General features: G+C 32.4%; 2 protein-coding genes across 2 annotated transcripts; one reads left to right on the plus strand and one right to left on the minus strand.

Annotated features, from left to right (window-relative positions):
• Window positions 1-364: 364 nt before the first annotated feature.
• LOC107890320 (protein IQ-DOMAIN 14) lies at window positions 365-2,869 on the plus strand. Its single transcript, XM_041076573.1, has 6 exons — window positions 365-591; window positions 749-843; window positions 919-1,206; window positions 1,341-1,571; window positions 1,743-1,880; window positions 2,030-2,869. Exons 2-6 carry the CDS (start codon window positions 769-771, stop codon window positions 2,525-2,527), a joined length of 1,230 nt encoding a protein of 409 aa, XP_040932507.1. The 5' UTR covers window positions 365-591; window positions 749-768; the 3' UTR covers window positions 2,528-2,869.
• An 11,730-nt stretch (window positions 2,870-14,599) lies between these two features.
• On the minus strand, window positions 14,600-16,051 carry LOC107889425 (glucan endo-1,3-beta-glucosidase, acidic). Its single transcript, XM_016813839.2, has 2 exons — window positions 15,894-16,051; window positions 14,600-15,757 (listed from the first exon to the last, which is right to left on the minus strand). The coding sequence occupies exons 1-2, from the start codon at window positions 15,982-15,984 to the stop codon at window positions 14,805-14,807; spliced, it is 1,044 nt and encodes a 347-aa protein (XP_016669328.1). The 5' UTR covers window positions 15,985-16,051; the 3' UTR covers window positions 14,600-14,804.
• Window positions 16,052-18,240: the final 2,189 nt, after the last annotated feature.

Here is an 18,240-nt window from a genome sequence, read left to right on the forward strand (position 1 = left end):
CTGAAATCGACGCTTTGTATCGTCTACTTTGACCTAGTCTTTTGAGACTTAGTGTTACCCATGCATTACACGAGATAAGAAATTAGTTGAAAATGATAGAGTTATACTTTAAATCTTATTATGTCGATTTTTATTTTTATTTTTATATAAAAGATATAAAATGATAAAAAAAATTCTATTTATTTTTAAAAATAAAAATTAAATTGTGGTTTAGTTTGGTTTGGTTTGGTTTACTCGTTAGAACTAATATTAGTAGAGATTATAGTTTTGAGAGAGTAACTTATATTCACCGTAAAGTGGATGCCTTAAATTCTAGTACTAATTAATGCAAAAACATAAACTTTCTTTCTCAAGTCCACTCATTCTCCGTAGCTTTTGTCATGGCCAGACAGCACGTGGTTCATCTTTGTTGAAAAAACAAGGCAATTTATATATATTTAAACCTTCAAATTCATTCGTAGGGTTAAAGAGCATTGACCCACTCGGATCATCATCATCATCATCATTCACCAAAAATATAAATGGCATGCTGCTGATGGGTGTACTTGGATTTTATTCAGCCATTTCAATGTCATGAAACAAGGAATTCAGGTCTGTTCTTGCGTCTTCTTTCTAAATGCTGATGACATGGGGAAGTAGGATTCTTTACAGACTTTGAATCATACAAATTGTCAACTCAGCTGCAATTTTTCACAATATTGAGATATTCTATCCTTTTGTTCTCATACCATCTTTCCTAATTGATTAGAAATTTTCCATCAACTTTCAATGGGAAAGAAAAGGTGCTGGTTTAGTTGGGTGAAGAAGATATTCGCTTCTGATGCAAAACCAAAACCGGAAAAGGTTCATTTTTAACTCTTTTTTTTTTGTTGAGAATAATAGCTTTTGGTTTATCAAAAGTTTGATTGTACTTTGCAGAAATCAAGGAGGTGGAAATGGATTTTTAGAAGACTGAAACTAAAGCAACACCACCTTGCACTTCCTGCACCTCAAAAATCATTGTGTGAAGCAAGGGAAGAGCAAAGAAATCATGCTTTAAACGTAGCCATTGCAACAGCTGCCGCAGCGGAGGCCGCAATTGCTGCCGCCCAAGCAGCGGCTGAGGTTGTGCGTCTCACAGTTGCCTCTAACCCTTCTCATCATTTCACTACAATCGACAGAAACTTGGCTGCTCTTAAAATCCAAACTGCTTATCGGGCACACCTGGTGAGCATGCATACCTTTCAAATGTTTGCTCTTTTTATCATCTAAGCAGCCTGCTTCCTTGATGCTTGGATTTACCAAATTTATACATGTTGTTCAATTTGGAATTATATGAATTTCAAGTCACTGTGGAATAGGCAAGGAAAGCACTGAGGGCATTGAAGGGAGTAGTGAAACTCCAAGCTATTGTTCGAGGCCGAGCTGTGAGGCGTCAGGCATTGATTAACCGGAAGTGGTTACAGTCTGGTACAAATATGAACCCAAAGGTGAAGGAGAAGAGTACTTCTCCAACTAAAGTAATCTGTCAAGACAGCAGGAGAAAACAGAGTCTCATGAACAAAGATGAATTGCAGGACAAAGACATTAAAGTATGTTTGATAATTCAACTCAAACTATTTATTTTACTATCCTTGTAAATGCATTTGAGGGAACAAATGAGCCAGAATGATCAATCATTTGCTGTAGACTTAATGTGTATATTGTATGAACTCTGTTTTCTTAATTGGTGACCTTTGTTCAATAACTAAACATGTTGTCAGGGGCAGTATGCATGCAATAGTGAAAAGAGTTGGAATGACAGTGTACTTTCTAAACAAGACATTGAAGTCAATTTTTTAAGAAGCCAGGAGGCAATGGCCAAAAGAGAGCGTATGAAGAAATACTCCTACTCCCATCGGGTAATTTCATCTCATATATTTGGTGATTTTCAAGGAAATAAACAAATTCCAACTGTCGCCATTTTAATGACCTATTCCCAAATAGAGTGCAAACTTTTGTGTATGTTTCCTGTTTTTGTTCATAGTTAACTGACTCATTTTCCCTTCAGGAGAGGCTAAATACTCGTATGCTTGATGAATTGGTGCACGTCAAAGAAGCTAAAGCTGAGGCAAATGAAAGGGAAAGAGTGATGATTTCGAAACTGGATGTGCCTTCAAATTTGAGTACATGGGAAGTAAATGGTCCACCTCATGTTAGACATAGAAAATTGAAAAAGCAGCAAGATACACTAAATGGAATGAATCCGCTCTTTTCATTTCCAAGAAGATCATTTAGTCGTACGCAGCAGAGTGCAGCCGGAGATGAAGGTTCCATCCCCAATTCGCCAGTTTTTCCTAGTTATATGGGAGCAACAGAATGTGCAAAAGCAAAGGCAAGGTCAAGGAGCACGCCAAGGCAACGGGTAGGATTTTGGGATAGTTGCTTTGATAATAGTGGGGCATACAAGGGTGGACTTTCTTTGTGGTCCACTTATGAGCGTGCGCCATTCAGCATCGATGAGAGTTGTTGTCTTCCTATGAATCCACACATTGGTTATATGACGTAACATTTGTAAAATGAAAATCAGGATGCTGGTCTCAATAGGTGCAATGCGTCTTTACCAGTTATAAAATGGCATAAATTCGAGAATTACAACAGCCTCATATTAGAAGGAAGGTTTTTCTGTATTTGACAAGGTATATATAATTTGTTTGTTTGCTCTATTTTTATTTTTTGTGGAAAATGGGTTGTTTTGGAAGGAGTTTTGTGCCGACTAATGTGCAGTGAAAGATTTGGCTTGTATCAAAGAGGGGAAACTTCACATGTACTCATATCTATAAAAATGTTCAATCATTTTATTTTCTTGAAGATGAGAATGTTATTTCTCTGCTTCTGCTTCTGCTTCAGCATGAAGCAGCTTTGTTGTCATTTGGGGAGCCTCTCTGCAAGTTTATGATGGTAATTTGCAATGTTTAATAATATAATATAATGTCCCTTTGATTTATTATGTGATAATCAGTTTTTGCTAAAGGTTGCGTAGCAGAACACAAAATTTTTGGAAATGTTCGGATGTGATTTTTCGAAAAGGACTGACATGAATCGATATATCTTTTTCTTCAAAATATATAAATAATATTATATCATCTACTTTTCATAATATATAATATTTCTTAATTTAGATTTAGATTTAGATTTAATGTGTTTAAGCATGGAATTAATAAATTGTAATAGGGGGAGCATTCAGCATGCATTGTCCCAACACCAGCTATAGGGTGTTGCAACACCGGTCCGACGAGACCCAAAATTAATGCAAGGGTGTTTTTGTTTGTACAATAATAATTAACTTGTTAATCAATCTGTAATTGATCTAATTAGGTCATACTACATAACTACTATATAAATCAGCTCAGAACAATAGATTAGGGACTATTCGACAGATTTCTTTACACAAATTTCAGTTTAGCTTTCAATAAATTAGGGGACTAATTAAAACTAAATATTTTCAGTTTAGTGTTGCTTTATTTCTTTACACATAATTTTAGTAAAGTTGTCCACTTAAGTAGCAGTTACTAAATTATTTACATTTTGGTCTACAATGTTCCAAATTAAAATCCGCTTGTTGTTTTTGAAACTAAACTCAATGAACTTTTTACCATAAAAATTTCAAAATTTTCACTTAAGTCAATTAAAACAATAAATTGTTTTAATTTTCCCCTATTATGCTGCTAGGCACCTTTGAACCTTCTTCACTAAAAATTAATTATCTTTGAGTAGAGAACTCGTATAATGATTCCTTTTGTTTTCCTTAAAAATAGACTCATTAATATTTTAAGAATATAAATTTCATCTCCTATTTTCTTTTACAGTTTTTAATAATTTTTCAAATTCAAAACAGGGGAATCGAAAATCATTCTGACCTTGTCTTAGAAAAATTCATATATCTCATATTCCACAATTCCATTTGTAATGGGCCAATTTAGCCTGGGCCCGTATAAACACAAAACCAAAAAAATTATTATAATAAAAATATTATAACAGTCCATTAAATGTTCATTTACAGACTTTGACCCAATTACTAACCTAATACCCAAATTAATACCCTAGCCCAAACCTATTACAAGCCCAAATCTAGACCCAAAGGTTCAAGGCCCAAACGGCCCAAAATTCCTTAGCAACAGGAACCCTAGGGTTCTCTCCCTCTCGCCGCAGCCAAGCCCCAGCCCTCGCACCGTACGACGCCCCAGCTATCTCCATACGCCAGCGCACGGCCTTTGTACGCGCTCCACACTCACCGTACCTGCACACCAAACGCAAGAAGACAACAAACGCGAGAAAATGGCAGAAAAATTGTATTTTTTTTATTTCTTCTCTCGGCTATGAAGCCTAAAGAGAACCACCTATATATTTTGGGGACGCACAAAAAAACTGAATACAAAGAAAAGGTAATCAAAACTTTGAAAGGTGATTTTCGGGTGCTTCATTTTATCTTCTTTTTGAATCTGTTCTTTTCCTCCTGGTTTTTGCATGTATTCTTGAGCATAAGAAAATAAAATGAAAAGAACAGTTCACCTTTGCGAATGGGCCATCGAAATCCTTATCCGCTTTGTCGAAATCAAAGCGTGGGATAGGATTTCTGGGGCTGGAATCGGCAATCTTTGAGCTAGGGTTCTAGGCGAGGGTTGCGCGTGTCGTTCTCCACCAATCGCAATGGTGGTGGTTGGACTGCGCAGGTTCTTGAGTAGGCCGAACGGCGATGATAGACTTTAGGTTTTCTTTTTACTTTGATTTTTGGAAAAGAAGAAAATGGGATGTGTTTCATTTAGGGTTTTATTCTGGCATTTGAAAGTGTATAAAGCGATGCCGTTTTAAGCCAAGTTCAATGGCTTCAAAACGGTGCTGTTTAAGCAGCCCTGACCCGATGACCCGGTTCGTGTTCGGATGAGATCCGCGAGTTTGGCTTTAGAGGGTTAATTGTGCACTAAGTCCTTCCCCTTTCGCGCCGCGTTTAAATAAGCTCATATTTGTGTTTCTTTTGTTTTTAATTTTTTCCCTATAATTTACACTTGTTTGCAAATGGATTCGCACCTGAGCACTGCGTTTTGGGAGGTGGATTATTTCCAGTTTGAGTCCCTACGCATTTGCGCGCACCGCATATTGGTCCTTTTTATTGTCATTATTTTATTTTCAAATTATCCCTCTTATTTTAATTCAATTTTAATTTAGTCTTCTATTAGTATAGCCTATTATTTTACAATGTATTTAATGTGTGAACATGTGTTAGTTTATTTTACTATTTTGTACAATATTCTTTATTTCTATATATATTTGTATATGCATAACTTTATTTTGTTTAATAAAATCATCATTTTAATTTTTTTTTTGCATTAAGCTATTTTAATACTTTTATATATCCTCTTGTATAAATATCAATAGATATATTAATACATCTATTGCTTTTATAGATTTTTCTATTTAAAATACTCCTTACCTTATGATTCACTAAGTATTTCTCTTTATATATATACGAAATACGAAACTATTTTAGGAACTTCAGTTTTGTATTTATAAAATTATTATTTTGGAATGTTTCTTTATATTATATTATTTTATGTTTTATATATTATCTCATTTAAATGTTTTTATATAATAGTACGTATATAATTTATAGATTAACTCAATTTTTTATATATTATTAATCTCATGCTATTTTTACAATAAATCTATTTATATATGCATGTTTTGTAAATCTATTACGTGTATTATAGCTTACCATGTATTTTTATTATTCTTTCATATTATGTATGTTATTTAAGTTATCATGTACATTGTCAATTTAAATGGATTTGTGTTTAAAATTTAAAATATTTAACATATAATTCGATTCAAACTTTTATTCTATAATATCTATTTCAATAATTATATATCTCTAGTTTTTATTCAAACTTGTCAACTTATATATTATGTGTTCATTAATTCATCATTATTTTGGAAAATGTCTTATACCACATTGACTTCTAAATTCCATTTTGTTTTGCACATGTTTTGTTGATTGTTTTATATTATGTCATATATATTATCATTGCATATTATTCAGTTTATTGATATGTCAATTATTCTCCATACGTGATTGAAATTAGGCTATAATTTTTAGATTAATTATATTTAATTGCTTATTTTGCTAGTTGATTAATATCATCATTCATCAAGTATTGTATCGTGTGTATATTATCCCATATCATTGTTTTCCACTTGGTTTACGAAAGGTGGTTTTATAAGGTCCAAATCTTTAAGATTAATTTCGTTTTATTTCAAGTCGCATTAACGCGTTTTAAGCTATTTTTATAATTATTCATTTAAAAATTCTTTAAGACGAAGGCAATATTTGATGTTTGGCAATTCAGGAATCGTGCCCTATCGTGATGGGTTGCGATTTCTCGTTTGTTCAAAACAATCGAATATTCCTTTGGAATTTCACTCATGTCTTTAAAAAATTTCTTCAAAATGAAGGTAATGTTCAATGTTTGGCAATTCGGGGAATCGTGCCCTGTAGCACCCCTAAACCCGACCCAGACGTTATGGCCGGATCCGACATGCCACATCGAAGCGTTCAAAACATTTTATATTGTTGTTCCAGAAAAACCTACTTAGTGTTTTAAAAGATAATTTCATTATAGATTAAAGTGAATGGAAGCTGTGCACCAGGTAGGAAACCGGAAAAGAAGAGGTGAGTCTATCGGACTACTTAAGTACCAAGCTCCCTTCGGATCCAATCCTAGACATGCACATCGCCATTGCCACACCTTAACGTCATGTATATTTCTAGGAAACCGATTTGATTAAGTCATTTTTAGGAAAAGTGATTAATTTTAGAAAATACTTTCATTGCGGAAGCTTTGCTTGTTGCCGTGTTATTTTGAAATCAATTATTGTTTTTTTTTGAAAACGCGCCTTAAAGCTATCCAATTTCAATAGCTAAAATAAGTAATACATATCTTAGTAATACATATTAAAATCATCAAAAATAATTAAGCGACCTTATTACATTTAAAAACCCAAACCTCAACGTAAATAATAGGATGTCCAGTTCACTAGAAGAAAACCAAACTTTCAGAACGGGTGGCCACTCCGAATTCCCTCACAGCTCCTAGCCCACTATGGTTGGGGATTTCCTGCGTGGATGAAAATAAAAGGGGTGAGTTTGGGGAAACTCAGTGTGTAAGGAAAACCTATTCAAAGCCCAAGTCAGCTCAAGCCCATTGGGCCTAAGCCCATTCAGGTAACAGTGATACTGGGCCAGAGCCCTTTTCAGATTACAATAAGCTGGGCCTTAGCCCCTTATTCAGATAACAGTATGGCCCATAGGCCCATTTCAAAATACATTCAACATCAATAAACATATGCAAGCCCATTTGGGGAGACTATTCAACCCACCAACCACTACACTCCACCCATACCAGCCATACACTCCATGTGGGGAATAGCTCAACCCACCCAGCCCAACACTCCACAGTTGCAGCCTTGCTGCTCAGTTAACAGTAAATTGAGGCAAAGCCTCCAGTATGTGGACAAGCCACTTTCAGTACTTCCTCCGTCAATATCCCAATCCCATGCATCAGATAATAACAACATGGCATGCAGTAAATAACAACAGTCAAACATGCATTTAGGTCAATTTAACCCTAGGGGTATTTCGGTAATTTATCTACTAGGGGTAAAATTGTAAATTTTCTACTTTTAAAGGTATTTCAGTAATTTATCTATTTTAGGGTTTTTCATGCATATTCCTACTTTTCACGTACTAACAGAATCACGTACCGAGGGTTCTTACCGAATTGGGCCCGTTGGCCCATCATTCCAATTTTGGCCCATTAAGCCCAAAAATATCGAGGGCACAGAAATCATGCACTTTACAGTCCAAATTTTGCAGCTTACCAAAAACATTAATCGATTTACCTCACGAGCATTCGCACACTCGCAAATCTACAAAATACCGATTTTTAGCATTTCGGCTTTTCGACTTTTGCCGATCCAGACTAAGAAAGAGGGTGTTAGTTACACACCTGTTTGCGACGATATGCTGACGAGATCCACACACAAACTGCCTACAATTAGATTACTAACACGTTAATCTAACTATTCAAATATGAACTACGTATTAACCCCTTACAATATTCGGCTAACCATACCTAACAGATCATAGTAAGCTTATAAGAAATCAATAAGCAACTCATTAACAATTTTTTTGTCAATGTTTACCACATAATCAAAATTCCACTGCAAGCTGTCTTCCTGAGCAACAGTCACTAAATCATTTATAACTGGAGCTACGAAACTCCAAATCAAGTGCCGTTAATTTTCCCTGAAAATAGACTCATATATCATCTATCCATAAAATTTTAAAAATTTTTGGTTTAGCCAATCAATACCATATTTTTCTCAAACTTTCCCATGTTTCACTGTTTGACTAATCTGACCACTCTTCATTACGAATCAAATTTCTCATTTTACAGACTTTAAAATATGTTCTCGTTTATTCCATTTGAAACTAGACTCATTAAGCTTTAATTACATAATTTATGCAGCTTCTAACTCATCTCCCACAATTTATGGTGATTTTCCAAAGTCACGTTACTGCTGCTGCCCCAAGCAGATTTATTACCAAATCACTCTTTCACACATAACTTGCATGCATGTTATTTAAACATGTATATCACCAATCAATCATCACATATCTATGATTTTACTTAAGTATAATCTCCATTTCATCATTTTAAAGCACAACATGTTAGCCGATTTTTCCCTTTAGCATCTAAGGCACATGCATGTTCATTTGTTTGGCTCAACTTCACCTATCTTCCATTTTTCATCAAAAGAACATGAAACAACAACCATTTCCTTCATTTTAATTCATGGCCAAATGCTCACAACACAACCAAAAACCAAAATATGCTTCAAGAGTTAAGGTAGAATCAAGAAGATCTCATGAACATCAAGATAGAAGCAAACTACCATGAACTTACCTTCAATTTTCTTCCCTAAGTGACCGAGCATTCAAGAGCTTTCTCCTCTCCTTTCTCTTCTCTAACTTTAGGCTATGATGAACAAAGATGGACAAAACTTTGTTCTTTTCACCCCTTTTTCTTTTAATAAAATTTCATATTTCATCCATTTAATTCTTTAATACAAAAGACATGAAATTCCCATCATGGAACATTTACCTAAACCATTATCATGGAACATTTACCTAACCCATTATCATGGAATATTTACCTAATCCATTGTCATGGAACATTTACCTAACCCATTATCATTTTGTATCAATTTGTACCATAAATTATGGATATCAAGTGCTCATATTGTCTACAACAACATGATGGCTAGCCACTTCATGTAAAATGGGAGGTTTGTCATGCAAATCCTCCTATTTTGCACTCCTATTTATTTGGCCACTTCAATTTAGCCTATAGCATTTTCAAACATTTTCACATAGGTTTTATTTCATAATTTCACCCCCTTTTTCTTATGGAACAAAAATTAACTAAAATTGTCGGGTTTTATCTTAAGCTTGGGCCTTCTAGAGGCCCACTAACATAATTAAACCTATGCCAACATTCACAGAATTCCCGAAAATTGGGGCGTTACATGCCCTATCGTGCTGGGTTGCGATTTCCTGTTTGTTCAAAATAATCAAATATTCCTTTGGAATTTCACTCATGTCTTTAAAAATTCTTCAAAACGGAGGTAATGTTCAATGTTTGGCAATTCAGGGAATCATGCCCTATCGTGCTGGGTTGCGATCTCCTGTTTGTTCAAAATAATCGAATATTCTTTTAGAATTTCACTCATGTTCTCTAAATTCTAAAATAAGGCAATGTCCGATGTCTAGAAATTCGAGGAGTCGTGCCCTACTGTGCTGGGTTTCGATTTTTTCATTGGACTAAATAATTGGGCATCCTTTTGCGGTTTTCAACATATAAACTTTTGGAAGTTGAAATTTATCGTGTTTTCGAGGGTATAAAGGATCGTGTCCTATCGTGCTGGATGTGATGCTGTCTTCCTTTGAAACAAGAGAATTTTGACGACCAACTTGGGCTATTCAAATGTTTATAAAAGGAACCACATTTCAAAAAACATTTTTAAATCTTAGACATAAGGACGGTATTTAATCGATTTGGTACCAATTTTGGGCGTAGTGAGGGTGCTAATCCTTCCTCGTGCTTAACCGACTCCCGAACCCGTTTTCTCATATTTTCGTAAGACCAAAATCGTTGTTTTAGTAAAAAGAAATATTTTATTAAAATAACCAAATTTCTAGATAATCCGATCACACCTAAACAAAAAGATTGGTGGCGACTCCTCATTTTCATTTTTCAAAAAGTCGATTCCTATTTTTAAAAATCAAATTATTAGATGGTTTCAACACCATTACTTGACACTGTTTCTTTTATGAAAAACTAAACTCGATAAGCTTTAATTTCATATTTAATTCAACTTCTAATTTTTTTCCTACAATTTTTGTTGAATTTTTAAAATTAAACCATTGCTGCTGTCCATAACTATTTTAATGAATATACTCACTTATTATGTTATATCACTCATACCAATACTTAAACATCTGTTTTACTTATCAACTGTTATATTGTTAATCAAGATCACTTAATTATTTACATCATCACATTTAAATTATTATTCAATTTAATCCTTTAATCTCGCATATCATGAACATATAGTTTTATCATAACTATTCATACACAAATTATATCACTCACTATGAAATTACAATTTATAATATACTTTCCATGTAACGCCCCTAACCTGCATCCATCACCGGAATAGAGTTAAGGAGCATTACCGAAGTTACCGATTTATTTATCAGATATTTTATTTCATTTAACGTTCATATTTGGAACCAATTAAAATCAAACATATTGTCCCTTAAACGTACTTATTTTTTTTTCTCGACGTGTTTTACTTGAATTTATTACTCGTCTCAATATACTTAATTTCCTTGTATTAACATATCAAAGATAATCACATTTTTACATGTCATGATAAATATCATTCTCTTGCCATTTCTTCATAAACATAAATTAGGTAATTCATTATATCGATATTTCATGCATTTAAAATATACAATTCAAGTTACACTAACTTACCTCGTTATTTGTTCATGTTTATAATTTCATTAATCCGGTATCTTATCTTTTCCACGTTCAATTCTCGTATTCGAGTCATCCGGATGTCATTTTCATTTATTTCATGTTCTAATACATTCAATTAATGCTCTAAACAAAATTACCATTTTACCCCTAAACTTTTAATTAATGACGACTTCATCCTTAGGCTCAAAAAAATAAAATTCTTGCAATTTAATCCTTATTTCCAGCCATTATCCTCATACAAATTGATAACAACCCATTAATTCTATAAAATATCAGAATTTTCCATAATTTCAACACTTTTCAATTTAATCCTTAAAACATGTTTTTTTTCCCGATCTTGAACTAAATTGATAATTTCATTCAATTTTGCACTTTCAAATAATAAAATAATCCATTTCATGCAAATTGGTCATTTCTAATATTTTTACAAAATTGCCCGTAAAATTTTACTTTTATTCAATTTAGTCCCTGAGCCTAAAACATGCAAATTAACCATACTAGCTGAATATTCATACATATTTTCCTCTTCCTCCTCTCCATTCCACATCCTTTATGTATATAACATGCTATAAGTAACATTATCAATAATTTCACTATTTACTTATATGTATATTCAAAACTATCCATTTGCATCATAGTTACTAAATTATTTATATCTTGAGCTGCAGAACTCGAAATTAAGATCCGCTAATTTTATATGAAACTAGACTTATGTATATTATTACTATAAAATTTTCATAATTTTTTGTTTAGCCAATAAGTACAGTTTATTCTTTAAATTCACCCTTGTTCTGCTGTCTTATAGTTCCAACCCTTCTTTACTAAAAATTAATTATCTCATTGTACAGGATTCAGATGATGTTCTTGTTTGTTTCTATTGAAAATAGACTCATTCAGTATTTTAAACATATAAATTTAAGAAACTAATTATTTTTATCCAATTTTTGATGATTTTACAAAGTAAAAACAGGGGAACCAGAAATCATTCTGATCTTGTCTCACTAAATTTATTATATCTCACAATTCACGATTCCATTGCTTACACCGTTTCTTCTATAAGAAACTAGACTCAATAATATTTAATTTCATATTTTTTTCATCCTATAACTAGATCTCCACAATTTATGGTGATTTTTCAAAATTAACCTACTGCTGCTGTCCAAAACTATTTTAGTGCAAGATGTTTATTTAACATGTTTATAACACCCTTATTTTCTTTCTCTACACTATTTCTCATTACTTTCTCTTATTTTCTCTTCACTAACATATTCAGAATATAAGACCATATATAAGAAAACTCTACATTAACATCAATTCCATGCTTTTTCAATAATATTAATCTTAAAAATGTATTGAAATCTTGATGTTCTTACCTTGTTCCATTGATTTCAATCTTTAACTTAATTTTCTCTCTCCTCCAGCTACTATTTATTGAATCTAACTTAATATTCTAGCTCCCCATAGTCTCCTTGTGATCTTTCTCTCTTGATGGCTATGGAAATTCTTTTGATTTCTAGGTGAAAATAGTAGATTTTTGATGAAAGGACCAAATTGTAAAGAAAGTAAAACTTTCTTTCTTTCTCTATTCGTCTCACGTTAGTTTGCATGGGAAAGATAATGGATGGTGTGTGTGTGTTGTTCCCCCCCCCCCACACACAAATATATATAGACTAAATAAAATAATAAAATATCTTATTAAAATATTAAATAAATAATAATTATTTAATTAAATAACTATAAAATATCACCAATGTCATCATTACTTTCTAGATTTATCTCTCTTCCAATTGACCATTTTTCCCTTTGTGATCTTTTAAAATTTCATTCTTGAGTCATCACTTAATTTGGTAAAATTACAATTTAGTCCCTCATAATTCTTCACCTATTCAATTTGGTCCTTATTCATCAATTTTCCTTGGTTTCTAGATCATTCCACCCTTAAAATATTTTCACTATTAGTCCTTCAACTTTTCATATTTATACTTATCCTTCAAATTTTGAGTATTTACTCTTGAGCCACAAAACTTTTCTCACTTTTACAATTTAATCCTTTCTTGAATCAATATGTCATAATATACTTCCCAGTGACATAACTCAATTTTCCTCTTCTTGTCACTTTATTTCCTTATTTTATTATATTAAGGATAATATCTTACTGTAAAAATTTTCAGGGTGTTACATTCCATCTCTACTAATTAAATAAAATTCACATATTTAGCACTCAAATTATGATATATCAATGAAATTAAAATGAATACTTACCTCTTTTTGCAAGAACTTCACCTCTTTTTGCTTCTCTTCTATTTCTTTCTCACTTTCATCACCCTCATGCCTTTTCTTTCAACTTTCATCACTTCTAATTTCTCATTTCTTGCTTCTAAGATGGTCATCTAACTCTCTAGTATCTATAAAAGACTTCTACTTTTGGGAGGCTATGGAAATTTTCAAGGAATTTAAGAAAAAAGTGAGGTTTTATGGTAAGGAAACAAATTGTAAAGAAATGAAAATACCCTTGCACATATATATTAGTGACGTTGGTAGCATGAAGACTTTTCTTCATGTTTACATACAAATATTTTACAATAAAATATGACAATTTAATACAAAATATCTTATAATAAAATAATAATAATAAAATATTCAAGCAATCATATTTCAACACTTTTTTTTATTTAATTATCACACCATATAACTATCTATTTTGAGTAATGACCATTTTAACTTCCGTGTTTCTTCCAAATTTCATCATTGAATCACTTTTCACTTTTGGTAAAATTGTGGTTTAGTCCCTCATATTTTTTTTACTTTTTCAACTTAGTGTTGCACATCAATTTCAAGTATAAGAAGCTGGGTTATTTTTTCTTTTGGTCCTTCAATTTTTCTTATGTTTATACTTCGGTCCCCCAAATTTCAAATAATTATACTTGAATCTCAATCTTTTTACATCTTTACGATTTAATCATTACTTTAATTTAGTATACCACAACATACTTCTCAAAATTTTGCATGTCCTTAGGGATTGTACAATTGCTAAAGAGGTTTTGTAGTACTTTGTACAAAGGAATTACCAATCATAATTCTTCTCAGAAGATCTCTCACAATTAGTTAAGATAAATTTAGAGAATTCAGGCTGGAGGTCGAGGAATGGGGTTCCTTAGTCTACTCTATTTGGTTTATTAGCATAGTGCATATGGAAAAATAGAAATCTTTTTGTCTATCAGGGTTTATTTTGGATTTTTTTAGAAATTATTAAGACATTAGTAAATTGGACGACCCAATATAGCACTGCACAGGATCAGATTAGCTAGCACAACTTAGATTATGTGCATTTATTAGGAAATTATTGGAATAATAGGATAGTTAATTGTTAGCTTTAGGGAGTTAGTTTAGTTAGGTTTATTTCACCAAAAATAACAAATTTATTACTGTTTTTATAGTAGAACGATTTTAATGATGTTACACCATACATATGCAAGTAATCTAAATAGGAGATAATCTTATTATTTTGAATACTTTAACATATGGGACTGATTTTCATCATCTTATTTTGAATAGTATTTTGAAATTGATAGATGCATTGTTTACCCTCCCTTCCTAGGAAGAAGTGATACGCTCTTATTGGCAAAGTAGAATAGCTAGCATGGTTGGAATGCCCTTCATCTATAGATTCTGTGCAGCTATTTAGTTAAAATTGATTTGGTATTTAGGCTGCCTATTTGGAAGAAAAAGTCCCCAGTGTTTTTCGATTTCTTCGCCCGGTTTCGTATTCTCATCAAACATGGCAAAAATATACGTTTCTATAGGCTTTCCAGGCTTCTTAGGCGTCCCTTTTTTCACGTGGTCGATCAAGTTCTGGTTATAGGTTCTTGCATTTTCGATACTTGTTGCTGCCCTTTTCCTACCTCCAGCGGTAGGCCATCCACTCTCCGATATCACAATCTCCAACGAACCCCCACCAGCCTTCTCCAGGGCGGAGTAAACTGCATCCAATATGGCATCGAACAGGTTACTGTACCGCAAGGGGGGATCCTCCACTACAGGGTTTGGAGCAGTGAAGAGTGCGTATGGTAGATCGATAACGTTATTGTCATCGTAGCTGAAATAGGGGTACAAGATGACAAGCAATGGGGCTTGGTTGTTAGCCAAGAAGCCAATGATGGGGTCCAGAACCTCTCGGGAGTCAGCCTTGAATGACCCTTTGGATGGAGGGGAAGATTCTGCAAGGGTGATGGTGTCGATGGCGGTTGAAACTTTGATTTGGCTAGTAAGCCCAGCAGCAACGATTGCATTGTGAATGTTTTGCATGGCAGGGAATAGAGATCGTGCCTTGGGATCCGAAGGTTGAACTTCATTCCCAACAGCGATGTACCGGAACTTAACGTCGCCGTAGTTTTTGACGTTGTTCTGGACCCAGGTGTTTGCTTCGGCTTGACTGCCGGCGATACGTGGAAGATCGTCGTTGGAGAGGCCTAACATTACCTCAATGTCGGAGCCTTTGAGAGCTTGGAGAGCAGGTTGGTTTGGCTCGTAGAGTCGCATTCTTCTTATGTTTCTCTGCTTGAAAAGAGATACAACGTCTGGTTTTGATGGTAAGTCGTTGCCCATCATTCCATAGCAAACACCTATTTGGGCACCTGCGTTAAAATAATAGCTATAGTTAATGAAGGGTATTGTAAACGTAGACCGACAATGAAATTAAAGTGGTAAATGCAGCACTTCTAATAACAGATGTTCCTATCAGAAGTGGTAATAATGAGGGAGAGAGAGTACTAGAGGGATGGAAAAATGCCAATAGCAGGCCAAAGAGCAGCATTGCTGAAGCCATAAAACCAAAGTTGGAAGCTAAAATGGATTTAGCCATGGGAGATATGGAGAAATTAAGGAGACAAAAAAGAGGAAATTTTGATCGATTGATTGATGAGAGGCTTAATCTGTAGTGCATTATATAGGCAGCTAAATGTCCCCAAATCAATTACTCCGTGGAAAAACTATGTCATCCAAAACAAAAGAAGGGTTGAAAAATCCAAGTTCCAGCAGACCCTTTAAAAAGTCTTGGGCCGTTCATTCACCTAGTTCCTTTCCTACGTTAAACAACCGGTTTTCGACTCCGATGAAATTTTATTACCTGTAACAAAATTAGAAAATACCATGCATGCATAAGATAAATATCCCAACATAACCTTCGACATGGAAAAGAAACACATCCAAACCTGATACAATATTACCACAGTGGATTAATTGCCTTTGAACCCTCCATTCATTTTAGCATGTAGATTTTTTTTTTATTTTTTGGTCTAAAAGAACACGTCTGTAGTTAAAAGGTTTTGCTTAGTTTACAGAAAATGACACCAATGTTTTTTAAAATAATTTAAGCAATAGAAATTCCTTCCTTACTACTCTTCTAATTATTGGTACAACAATTTCAACACATAGCATAATGACTTATTTCACCTTCCAACTTAATTTTTTTTTATTTTAGCTATTTATTTAATTTTTTACTTTTTTAGATTTTAAACTTACAAGTTTTTTTAAATTATCTCAAAATAAATGAAAAAAATATTTTTTTTAAATTTGCTAATATGGCATATACACGGATGACACCTTTGTATTTAACAATTTTTTTAAAAAAATTTTAAAAATTCAAAAATTTGAAAAAAAATATTTAAAAAATAAAAATCATTAAAATTATTTAAAATATATAAAAATAAATTTTTAATTTTTAATTTTTTTAAAAAATTAAATGTTAGTATGTCATCCACGCAATAATTTATATGTATATCACGTCAATAAAGTTAATTGGCATTAATTTTTCATTCATTTTAAAGTGATTTAATAAAAAAGTACAAATTCAAGAAAAAAACAAAATTAAATGAAGAGTAGGGATAAAAAATAATTATACCATTATTTTAAAATGGAGATATTGGAAATGGTGGCAACTTGTTAGTATTATTGTGAAGCTACATAACATGGAGAAATATTATTTTTTTCTTTTGAGCGAACGGGAAATCATTTCAAAGTAGTAAGAAAAAATGTAACTTAATTTGGTCTTATCCTAATGGTTGTCACTCCTGTACATCTAATTTCTAGAATTATGCATAAAATTCTACATAATTACGTGATCTAGAGGAATATGCCTAAGTAATTAATTTGATATTAAATTAAATAATAAGCTAAAAAATAACACTACAAATTCATAGAAGTTAAAATATTATTTGTCATATGTGAGTTTTATATTAATTATTTTTGTTACTTTAGTATTATTATATCAGAATAATTTACATAAGGCTCGATAAGTTCTAAAATTAAATTAATAAAAAAAAATTTAATATCAAATTTAAGTACTAGATTAATTATCAAATTAAAAAATGTTAGATTTAGATACTTAATGAAAAAAAGATCAAATTCAAGTGCTAAATATTATAGCCTTATATTTAGATTATTTTTATTAGATAAATAATAAAAAGATGGTTTTAACAAATATGTGATGGTGATAGACAAAATTTTCTCATTCAGATTCCTTTTATTGTATTTATTTCTACTCAACTATAGAAAAAAAAACGAATGGTGAAAGGTCAGTTTCATAAAGTTTGGCAACAAAAAATCGTGGTCATAAATATTGGTCGATTATATGGTAAATAGATATTGGTTGATTAATTAAGCCTTCTACATCAGCTTTTCATGGCAAAAACCCATATCACTATTTAAAATATTATTAAATATTTATATTCATATTTAGGTATAATATATAATTTCATCCTTGAACTTGTTCACTTTTATCTAGTTGCTCTCTTTTTTTTTTTTGGTCCTAGTTGGCCCTAAACTTATATTTCATCAATTAAATTGGTGCCTCCACTAATACCATTATTTTTTATTGACATGACATTACTAGCCAATCCGATGGTGTCATGTTGTGGCCTCTCAATATGTTATGTGACAAACATAAATTTTAATTTAAATATATAAATTATGATTGTCACGTGACGTTCTGAGAAGATGTCATATGGCACCACCACATTAGCTAGAAATACCACATTGACACAACTAATAGTATTAGTGCAAAGATATCAACTTAATTGATAGAATACAAATTTATATTTACTTACATTTCCTACTTTCA

This window comes from Gossypium hirsutum, chromosome A09 (assembly GCF_007990345.1).
Source record: "Gossypium hirsutum isolate 1008001.06 chromosome A09, Gossypium_hirsutum_v2.1, whole genome shotgun sequence".
NCBI lineage: Eukaryota > Viridiplantae > Streptophyta > Magnoliopsida > Malvales > Malvaceae > Gossypium > Gossypium hirsutum.

Bases quoted from the DNA above. Each gene is read 5' to 3' on its own strand.
- LOC107889425 (XM_016813839.2), bottom strand. From the start codon at position 15,984: ATGGCTAAATCCATTTTAGCTTCCAACTTTGGTTTTATGGCTTCAGCA. The intron at 15,758-15,893 runs GTACTCTCTCTC...ATTTTAACGCAG, and splicing joins GGCATTTTTCCATCCCTCTA to GTGCCCAAATAGGTGTTTGC.
- LOC107890320 (XM_041076573.1), top strand. From the start codon at position 769: ATGGGAAAGAAAAGGTGCTGGTTTAGTTGGGTGAAGAAGATATTCGCT. The intron at 844-918 runs GTTCATTTTTAA...TGTACTTTGCAG, and splicing joins CAAAACCAAAACCGGAAAAG to AAATCAAGGAGGTGGAAATG. The intron at 1,881-2,029 runs GTAATTTCATCT...TTTTCCCTTCAG, and splicing joins AATACTCCTACTCCCATCGG to GAGAGGCTAAATACTCGTAT.